Source organism: Mirounga angustirostris, unplaced genomic scaffold, assembly GCF_029215605.1.
Source record: "Mirounga angustirostris isolate CCGP_5_RB_7025 unplaced genomic scaffold, mMirAng1.0.hap1 SCAF_7, whole genome shotgun sequence".
Classification (NCBI taxonomy): Eukaryota; Metazoa; Chordata; class Mammalia; order Carnivora; family Phocidae; genus Mirounga; species Mirounga angustirostris.
The window spans coordinates 925,546-937,054 of NW_026991715.1; the positions used below are offsets into that span (position 1 = coordinate 925,546).

Sequence of the window (11,509 nt, forward strand, 5' to 3'; positions counted from 1 at the left end):
TTTATTGAATATGTAAAAGATGAAAAGTGATTTGCAAAATGCATCAAAGGACAGCACAGTAAGGAGAAATAGGCAAGTCGGGGGTTACTGAGATTTTAAGTACACTGTTCAGGGTAGGTCTCATTTAAAAAGTGACCTTTGACAAAAGATTGAACTGCATTTAAGAATACGGAATTAAGACTACATGGAGCTGACAGCTTTCTCAATAGACCACTATCATCAGTTGATTCAAACAAATAAATGGCCATGTTGTAAACCAAGCCCACTTCCAAAGCTTGTTGAGAGTCTGTTGACTTGAACTGCAAAATCTGCATCACTCTCATTTTATTATGCTTCTAAATGTAAATGAGTTTGAGATTTACGCCACTGCATTTTAGCTCTATTTTTTCTATTTTAGGAAAAGAGTGGAGTTCATGATGGGGCATGAGAATCACAGTTTCACCAGTGATTTCATTCTTTTAGGACTCTTTTCTTCTTCTCAATCAAGTCTAGTTTTCATCTCCTTTATATTCATCATTTTTATTATGACTATAACAGAAAACACAATCATGATCCTCCTTATCCTCAGGGACTCAAGACTCCATACTCCAATGTATTTCCTGCTCAGCCATCTGTCTTTCATGGACATCTTGCATATTTCCAACATTGTTCCCAAAATGGTCACTGACTTTCTGTCAGGCAGCAGAACTATTTCATTCGCAGGTTGTGGCTTCCAGATATTTCTATCCCTCACCCTCCTGGGTGGTGAGTGCCTTCTCCTGGCGGCAATGTCTTATGATCACTATGTAGCCATCTGTCACGCACTGCACTATCCCATTCTTATGAATGACTATGTCCGCATTCTCATGGCTAGAGGGTCCTGGATTGCTGGGACCGTCAACTTCATAGTCCACACAGCTTATGCACTCCAGTTTCCCTTCTGTGGCCCAAGAGCCATCGATCACTTTTTCTGTGAAGTCCCTGCCATGTTGAAGTTGTCCTGTGTGGACACAACACTCTATGAACGAGGAGTTTATGTAACTGGCTTAATTTTTCTCCTTGTCCCTTCCTCCCTAATCCTTGCTTCTTATGTCCAAATTCTCCTTACTGTTCTTCAAATGAAATCATCAGAAGTACGGAAAAAGTCATTTTCTACCTGTTCCTTCCACATGATTGTGGTCACAATGTACTATGGGCCATTTATTTTCACATACATGAGACCCAAATCATACCACACTCCGGGCCAGGACAAATATTTGGCAATATTCTATACCATCCTCACACCCACACTGAACCCTATCATCTACAGTTTTAGGAATAAAGATGTTCTGAAGGCAATGAAAAATATGCTCAAAGTAACTTTCTCCATTAAAGATAGTAATAAAAATGCTTGAAGCATGTGTTTTCTATATCAATATTCAATGCTTAGAGATTATCCATTAGTCATATCTTTAGAAAGAAAATCAAAGTTTCTATCCATCAAGAGTGGAAAGTGGATTTTTCCAAACCTCCAATGAAAATTAAAAAAAAGTTTTACAGGTATTTGTTTTATAAATACATACATCCAGAAATGTACTGTTCCCTCCCATGAAAAATTCTAAGATCTTATAAAAATTGACTTTTATAATACTATCACGTTATATGGGATCTATCCATATAACTTTTGTATTTCATGAAACAGTAAAATTATAATTCCAAGGTTACAAGCAGTTATCAAAAATTCATAAAAAATTATAGGCAAAAAGGGTGCAGGTGTTCAAGAGGTAAAAATTCTAGTTATATGATACATAAGTTAAAAATAAGTAAGTCCTGTGATGTAATGTAGAGCATGGTGACTGTAGTTAACAATGGTCTGTTGTATATAAGAAAGTGGCTGAGAGTGTAGGTTTTAGTAGTTCTCATCATAACAAAATGAATTGTAGCTCTGGGTGGTGACAGATGATAACTAAAGTTATTTTGATAATTATTTTATAATATATAGATATATCAAATTTTTATGCAGTACACCTAAGAACAGTAGAATTATATCAATTATACCTCAATAAAACAGAAACATAAACCAATGTATTTTAGTATTTAATAAATCATATATTATTATGTATTTTAATATACTAATACATTATGTAACTTATTTGATATACTCAATGCATTCAATATTATTTAGTAAGAATAACATTTATTAAGAGTTATTTAAGAACTAGCATTCAATTTCTATTAATATGAGTTCTAAATCATGAAAACACTTCCATTTGAAATCCACAATCCCTGTTTTCTTGCACAATGATGTAAACAAATATTGCATGCAAGAACCTCCATACATCAATTGCATCCCTGTCCTGGTACCCCTGGATCTTTTTTGTATTGTGAATGTCTGAGTGAGAGGGCTACACCTCTGTACAGAGAAAGTGAGGTAGAGGGGCCAAAAACAATCTAGCAGGCACAAGCAATTTCTGTTTTTGCTCCCTTTCAAACTTAATTGAGAGGGAATCTGGGAAACAAAATGTCAGAACTACATTAAATCAGAAACCAGCACAACAACATGTATCACTCTGCCCTCACCTGGAAGTTTCAAAAAAAACACTAAACTTTTCGGAACTCCACTTGAAATATCCATTGTTCATTGAATAGTTTGTTTTGAAACCTTTGTTACTGAAGTGAGAAATATATATACATACACTTACATATATACATTAGTTGTGGTACAATGAAAGTACTCATCCTTTCTAGAAGCAAACACAAAATATTTAATGTGTGTATTAAAATTGTGTCTTGTTTTAGGTACACATATAGGGTTACATTTTGTAACATTTTTAGCATTTTATCCTAAAAATTAGTGCAAAGAAGAAAAATATTTTTTAAGACTTTATTTTTTAAGATTTTATTTGTTATCAATTGCCTTATAGAAGTAGTTGCTCCCATGTTAGAGGCATAGATATTTACAAATTGTTAGATCTTCCTGTTGGATAGACCCATTAAGTAGGATATAGTGTCCTTCCTCATCTCTTATAATCTTTGGTTTAAAATCTAATTTGTCTGATAAAAGGATTGCCACCCCAGCTTTCTTTTGGTGTCCATTAGCATTGGAAATTCCTTTCCACCCCCTCACTTTTGATCTCGGGGTGTCTTTGGGTCTAAAATGAGTCTCTTGCAGAGAGCATATCCATGGGTCTTGTTTTTTAATCCACTCTGATAGCCTATGTCTTTTGATTGGGGCATTTAGCCCATTTACATTCAGGGTAACTATTGAAAGATAGGAATTTAGTGCCATTGTATTGCCTGTAAGGTGACTGTTACCGTATATTGTCTGTGTTCCTTTCTGGTCTATGTTGCTTTTAGGCTCTCTCTTTGCTTAGAGGACCCCTTTCAAGATTTCCTGTAGGGCTGGTTTTGTGTTTGCAAATTCCTTTAGTTTTTCTTTGTCCTGGAGGCTTTTTATCTCTCCTATTTTCAATGACAGCCTAGCTGGATATAGTATTCTTGACTGCATATTTTTCTCATTTAGTGCTCTGAATATATCATGCCAGTCCTTTCTGGCCTGTCAGGTCTCTGTGGATAGGTCTGTTGCCAATCTAATATTTCTACCATTGTAGGTTACAGACCTCTTGTCCCGAGCTGCCTTCAGGATTTTCTCTTTGTCTCTGAGACTCATAAGTTTTACTATTAGATGTCGGGGTGTGGACCTATTTTTATTGATTTTGAAGGGGGTTCTCTGTGCCTCCTGGATTTTGATGCCTGTTTCTTTCCCCAAATTAGGGAAGTTCTCTGCTGTAATTTGCTCCAATATACCTTCTGCCCCTCTCCCTCTTTGTTCTTCTTCTGGGATCCCAATTATTCTAATATTGTTTTGTCTTATGGTATCACTTATCTCTCGAATTCTGCCCTCGTGATCCAGTAGTTGGTTATCTCTCTTTTTCTCAGCTTCTTTATTTTCCAACATTTGGTCTTCTATATCACTAATTTTTCACTAATTTTTTCTTCTGCCTCATTTATCCTAGCAGTTAGAGCTCCATTTTGGATTGCACCTCATTAATAGCCTTTTTGATTTCAACTTGGTTAGATTTTAGTTCTTTTATTTCTCCAGAAACGGTTTCTCTAATATCTCCCATGCTTTTTTCAAGCCCAGCTAGTATCTTTAAAATCATGATTCTGAACTCTAGGTCCAACATCGTACTAATGTCCGTATTGAGTAGGTGATTTTTTTCATCTTGTCATTTTGTGCAGAGCACAATAGATGAATGAGAGAACAAAATGCTAAGAGGGTAACAATGACACCAGAAACATATACACTAAACAAATCAGAAAAGACCTGAAACTGGGGGAAAAGAAAGGGAAAGAAAAAAAGAAAAAAAAAAGAAAAAGATTAAAAAAAAAAAAACAGGATATGATCAAATATGATCAGGCTGGTTCATAGATCAGTGCCACACACTATTTTGTGTGTGTATTTTGGTCTGTTAGGAGAAACTGCCTCCCAAAAGTTTAAAGAAAGAAAAACTTACATATGTACAAAAATAAGGTTAAATATGAAGAAGGGATGGAATATGACTGGAAAGATGAAAATTATAAAAGAATTGATAAGAAGTTGTTTGAAAAAAGAAAGAAGAGGAATAAAAAAAAAAAAAGAGGGCGAGAATGTGATCAGGCAGGAGACTAGAACAAAGCCATACACTAGAGATTTAGGGTATATTTTGGTGTGTTAGAAGCAGCTGTAACCCAAAATTTTAGAGAGAACAACATATATATATATATATACATATACCAAAAATAACTTTAAACTACTATGAAGGGATAGAATATGACTCTTAAATGAATTTTTTTTTTAAAAGGGAATGATAAGTTGTTGTTTAAAAAAGGGAAAAAGAAAAAAATTTAAAAAAAAGCAAAAGAAAAAAAGAAAATTAAAAATATTCACTTTGAAAGATCAAAGAATCATGGGAAAAAAAGCCATGAAATCCATGTGCTGTATTCCCCTAGTGCTGGAGATCTGCCATTCTCATTGATTGGTAAACTTGGTCATGGCTGGCTGATTTTTTTTTTTTTTAAGATTTTATTTATTTATTTGACAGAGAGAGACACAGTGAGAGAGGGAACACAAGCAGGCGGAGTGGGAGAGGGAGAAGCAGGCTTCCGGAGGATCAGGGAACCTGATGCGGGACCCTGGGATCATGACCTGAGCCGAAGGCAGACGCCTAATGACTGAGCCACCCAGGTGCCCCTCGGCTGGCTGTTCTTGCTGATCTTTTGGCGAAGGGTCCTGTTGCCGAGGTTCTCAAATGTCTTTTCCCAAGGAGTAATTACCCTGCCCTTGCTGGGGGCAGCGCTAAGTAATCTGCTTGGGTTTGCTCTCAGGAGCTTTTGTTCCCTGCAAGCTTTCTGTACAGCTTTGGAGGCAAAGAGTGAAAATGGCAGCCTCCCAATCTCCACCCCAGAGGAGCCAAGAACTCGGGGCCCCGCTTCTCAGTGAGCCCCCAGAAAAAAGCAGTCAATCACTCCCATTTCCCGATCCCGTATGGATTCTCTGAACCCAGCAGATTCCTGAGGTGGCTCCTGCGCCACTCCTCCTGGGGGAGGAAGGTGAGTCTCCCCAGATCTGCCACTTGTTGGGTCCCTGCTGGAGGAACAGTGGCCTGACTGTGCCCTGGATCACAGTTTATGGCAACCCTGAGCTGAGAGCTGACTCCTCGGCTCTGTCTCTGCAGCCAGCTTCCCTGCTCCGCTACCTGGGAGCTCAGCCACACTCAGGCACCCCTGGTCTTTCTGTGACTCCGAGGGTCTTGAGACCACACTGTCCCACAAGGGTTCCACCCCCGCTTAGCCACTGAGCAACGTCCCTCAGCGGAGCCGACTTCTCAAACTTCCAATTTTGTGCTCGGCTCCTCTATCACTTGCCAGAAACGGCTGACGGAGGCCCCCTCCCCCACCGTCTGTCTTCCCAAATATCACCTCGGATTGACTTCTCCGCACGTCCTTCCAGAAAGTGGTCGCTTTTCTGTTCAGAGAGTTGCTGCTATTCTTCTCTTCGATATCCTGTTGAGTTCGTAGATGTTCAGAATGGTTTGATCCCTACCTAGCTTAATTCCTAGTACCAGACAAAATTTAGATCTCCTACTCCTCCGCCATCTTGCTCCTCCCCTGCAATCTATCTTCTGCAGTGATGGGTCTAATATAGGACTCAGTCTGTTTTCTTAATTAAGTTATTTTCTTCATTGTTGATTTCAAGTGTTCTTTGTATATTTAGAACACAATTGTTTTTCACATGTATCCTTTGGAAAGAGATCCTTTGTTTCAAGATTTTCTGAGTCTGGAGCTTGCTGTTTATTTTTGAGTTTTTCCTGTCAGAGATCATAAGATTTTCATTTTAATAAATTGCAGCTTATTGATTTATGTTTTTACAAATAACGTATGCCTTGGGATTGGAGCTGGCCTGGCTTGTGAGCTACACTGAGGAGCCAGAGGTGGGGCTGCAGGTACCTCCAAATCTGCCCCTGGTCCCTGGCCCCTGAGGCATGGTGTGTGGGGCGACATTGAAACAGCCCATGGAGTTCGAGGCCGGGCTGTGGAGTCCTGGTTCCCCAAAGTGGCGGTGCTGCGCCCCTCTGCCCGGCCCCACTCCAGGTCAGGCCCCCCGGACACAGAGACACCACCGCTTCTCCAGAGCAGACCCCACCACCGACTCTGCAGCACCCCAACCTGCCCCACAACAATCCATGCCTTCCAACACTAGGACAAACTTTTCAGAACATAAAACAAGAATATAGTCCTTATCAGAGTTGGAGACATTTAGAAGCTGTTCTGAATCAGAGTGAAGCTTGTACTTTGGAAAGTCAGCCTCATTCCTCAGCACTCACAGCCCCTAGTTCTCCAGGTTACTCAGGGATGAAGAAGGACCAGCCCTCTTTTCCCCTCTGACAAGTCAGAATAATATGTGAGCATCTCTTAAAAGACTAAGAAGAGAAAATTCGGGAGGAGTATGAGCAAATCCTCAATACCAAACTAGCAGAAAAATATGAGCCTCTTGTGAAATGCACACATGATCAGATTATGTGACGATATGGGACAAGGACAACAAGCTATGTGTCCTGAAGCTTTCTGGCATATCTGGGTACCAGGTTTGACCTCAAGAGATGGCTGCTGTACACTTTTTGCAACTGGTTTGTTACCACATTTCAGCTCCAACATGGCATCCTGTGAACATGTAAACGTTTCTTCAGGTGCATTTCATACAACGTGGAAGACCTTAAAACTTTCTGGTTGCCACAAACATATCTTTCTTTTCTGCTCATCCGATAAACAGCCGTGCCCTACTGTGATAGATTTTCCAAACAAAAATACCTGGAGCAGCAGTTTAGCAAAATATGCCCTCAGTGGCACTCAACAAATGGGGTTTCCACAAGCACGGTTCTGTAAGAAGTGTGTGTGACTGTGTGTGTATGTGTTTGTGCGTGTGTGTCTGTGTGTATTTTAAGTTATTATTGAAATTGTGCAAATATTTTTTTGATCTTGGGGGTTCTGGCTGTGAATTTGATGCATGACAATTATAGTTAAAAACATTTGCTTGGTCTACAGAAGATCATTAATGTTTTGTGACCATATAAGTTGTCACGGTAAATTGTTTTATGTTGTAGGTGTTATTGTTAAATACAGGGACTGTTTCCAGGCACAGAATATGGATCATAAGTTAGGATGGGCATTAGGGGTGATTATGAGGACGTAGCAAAAGTCTCTGGTCCTAGGTCTACAAATGTGTGGTGAGGAATTAGGACAAACTGGAGACGGGCCGTTTGACACATGGACTCTGCCTCGCCGTGTTGAAAAATACTTTGATTCCAAGCCTTCAAATACCCATGTGGAGTCTGTGCTCACCTCATTCACACAGAGAGCCCCTGGACACAGAATCGCTATAAAGAAAAGGTCTCCCTGCAGCAGGAGCATCAGGGCTTGCTTGGGAGCATAACACAGGTGAGTGTGGGGCTGGGCCAGCCCCTGGTGGCACTGCTACTTGGGAGGAGCCCCTCTGCCTTTGTATCAGTTATTAAAAACAGAATTTGGATCCTTTGGTCAGGCTCCCCCAAATTCTTCTAAGAAGTGAGCATGTTCAATTGCTTGAGCTTTGTTGTGGCAACCCCCTGCCCAAAGTTGCTTTCGGACTGTTCTTCACCTTGTTTCCAAGGCTGTGCAACAGAATGTAGCCTCTGTTTTGAGGAGATGGAAGTTAAGTATACATTTATTTTTGACTGTGACTTGTTCAGGACCCCATTTTACAGAATACCTTGTTTCCTTTATTATTGTTTCTGGAAAGGAAAGTTCTATTAAAATCGTCCTAGTTTGAATAGAGAACAGTTTTATTAATTAGGGCTTATGGTTTAGGAAAATGGTCCAGTTTCATCCTTCTGCCATCATGCAATCCAGTTGTCCCAACATCATTTGTGGAAGAGACTGTCTTCTTTTTCCACCAGATTTTTTTTTCACGATGTGTTGAAGATTGGTCCAGAGTCCATTTTTTGGTTCTCTATTCTGTTCCTTTGATCTATGTGTCTGTTTAAGCACCAGTACAATACTATCTCAATGACTACAGCTTTGTAATAGAGCTTAAAATCTGGAAACGTGATTCTTCCAGTTTTGTTTTTCTCTTTCAGAATGATTATGGATGTCAGAGTCTTTTGTGGTTATATACAAATTTTAGGATTACTTGTTCTAGTTCTGTGAAAAATGCTGCTCGTTTTTGAAAGGGACTGCAGTGAATGTGTAGATTGGTCATGGTAGTATAGACAGTTTAACAATATTCTTCTAATCCATTAGCATGGAGTGGTTTTCCATTTCTTTTTGTCCTCTTCAATTTCTTTAAGTGTTCTATAGTTTTCAGTGTAGAAATCTCTACCTCTTTGGTTAGGTTTATTCCCAGGTATCTTGGGTTTGGTTCTATTGTAAATGAGACGGATTCCTTGATTTCTTTTTCTGCTGCTTCATTACTGGAAATGCAACAGATTTCTGTATATTGGTTTTATATCCGGCAACACTGCTGAATATATTTATCAGCCCAGAAATTTGATGGTAGGGTCTTTTAAGTTTTATACATAGACTATCATGTCATCTGCATATACTGAAAGTTGAACATGTTTCTTGCCAATTTGGATGTTTTGTATTTTGTTTTGTAATTTTCTTTTTGTTGCCTGATTGTTAAGTATAGGATCTCCAGTACTATGTTAAATAATATTGGTGACAGTGGACTTCCCTGTCTTATTCCTGACTGTAATGGAAAAGCTCTCAGTTTTCCCATTCTGAGGATGATATTGGCCATGGGTCTTTATATATGGCTTTTGCTGTGTTGACTTTTGTTCCATCTATCCCAACTTTGTTGAAGCCTTTTACATAGAATGGATGCTCTACTTTTTCAAATGTTTTGTTTTGTTTTGTTTTGTTTTCTGCACCTCCTGAACGGATCATATGGTTCTTACCCTTTCTTTTATTAATTTGCTGTATCACTTCGATAGATTTCTGAATATTGACCACCCTTGCAGCCCAGGAATAAGTCTCACTTGCTCATGGTGAATAATTCTTTTAATGGACTGTTGGGTTTGATTTGCTAGTATCTTATTGAGAATATCTGCATGCATAGTCATCAGGGGTAATGACCTGTTCTTTTTTTAGTTTAGTCTATTAGTTTTGGTGTCAGGGTAATGCTGCACTCACAAAATGAATTTAGAAGTTTTCCTTCCGTGTCTACTTTTTGGAACAGTTTGAGAAGAATAAGGTATTAACTTATTCTATAAAGGTCTGGTAGAATTCCCCTAGGAAGCCATTTGGCCCTTGACTTTTGTTTTTTGGGACATTTTTGAGTACTGAATCCACTTCTTTGTCGGTTTTGGATCTGTTCAAATTGCCTTTTTCTCCCTAATTCAGTCTTGACAGTATGCATGTTTCTAAGGATTTATTCATTTCTTCCAGATTGACCAGTTTGTTGGCATATAAATGTTCATAACATTCTCTTAAAATTGTTTGTGTTTCTGTGGTGGTGTTTGTGATCTCTCCTCTTTCATTCATGATTTTGCTTATTTGATTCCTTTCTCTTTCATTTTGAGAATTCTGCCTTGGTGTTTATCTGTTTTATTAATTCTTTGAAAGAACCAGCTTAGTTTCACTGATCTGTTCTACTATTTTGTTTTCTTTTTCTCTATACCATATATCTGTGATCCAAACCTTTCCCTTCTTCTGCTTGCTATAGGCTTTATGTGCTGTTCCTTTTCTATGTCCTTTAGATATAAGTTTAGGTTGTGAATTTGAGGAGATGGAGGAATTTAACACAAGAGGAAGGAGGTAGTACTCGTAGCCACAGATTTAGTCAATACAGATATAAGATATCTGAACTAGAACTCCAAACCAAGATTATAAAACTACTAGCTGGATTTGAAAAAAGCATAGAAGACGCAAGAGAATCCCTGACTGTAGACATAAAATTCTAAAATCTAGTCAGGCCGAAAATAAAAATGCTATTACTGAGATGCAGTCTCATGTGCAGGCCATAAAAATGAGGATGAATGAAACAGAAGAGGAAATCAGTGATACAGAAGACAAAGTTATGGAAAATAAGGAAGCTGAACATGCGTACTATCACGACTGAAATAGGAAAGACAACTATTAGATCATGAAGGTAGACATAGGGAACTCAGCAACTCCATAAGTGAAATAATATCTGTATTGAAGGAGTCCCAGAAGAGGAGTAGGCAAAGGGGGCAGAAGGTTTATTCAAACAAATTAAAGTTCAGAACTTCCTTAAAGCAAGAAAAGAAACAGGCATTCGAGCCTAGAGGCACAGAGAACTCCCCTCAAAATCAACAAAAAGAAGTCAACACCACAACATACTATAGTGAAACTTGCAAATTTCAAAGATAAAGAGAAAATCCTAAAAGCAGCTTGGGACAAGATGTTCTGAAACTACAAAGTTTGACAGATAAGGCTGGTAGCAGACCTGTCCACAGAGACCTGGCAGGGCAGAAAGGACTGGCATATTCAATGTGCTATGTTGGAAAAATATGCAGCCAACAATACTATATCCAGCTAGGCTGTTTTTCAGATAAACAAAATTAAAGGAATTCATGTACACCAACCCAGCTCTGCAAGAAATATTAAAGGGGACACATAGACCAGAAAGAGATCCTGAAACTAACAAAGACCAGAAAGGAACAGAGAAAATCCATAGGTACATCAACATTACAAGTAACACGATGGCACTAAATTCATATTTTTCAATAATTACTATAAATATAAATGAATAAAATGGTCCAATCAAAAGACAGAAGGTGTCAGATTGGATTAAAAAATGTTATACAAAAAAAAAAAAAGACTCATCAATATACTGCCTATAAGAGATTCATTTTAGATACAAAGACACCTCTAGATTTAAAAATGAGGGGGTGAGAACAAATTATCATGCTAATGGACATCAAAAGAAAGCTGAAATCTTATGCCAGAAGAAACAGATTTTAAAACAAAGATTAAAAGATATGTAGAAGGACAATATATCATCATAAAAGGG

At 38.5% G+C, this 11,509-nt stretch overlaps 1 protein-coding gene and 1 pseudogene across 1 annotated transcript; both read left to right on the top strand.

The window, feature by feature from the left end:
• The first annotated feature begins 399 nt into the window (after positions 1-399).
• Positions 400-1,373, top strand: LOC135365282 (olfactory receptor 2AJ1-like). Its single transcript, XM_064595624.1, has one exon. It carries the CDS (start codon positions 414-416, stop codon positions 1,371-1,373), a length of 960 nt encoding a protein of 319 aa, XP_064451694.1. The 5' UTR covers positions 400-413.
• A 5,109-nt stretch (positions 1,374-6,482) lies between these two features.
• On the top strand, positions 6,483-7,059 carry LOC135365227 (akirin-1-like; annotated as a pseudogene).
• Positions 7,060-11,509: the final 4,450 nt, after the last annotated feature.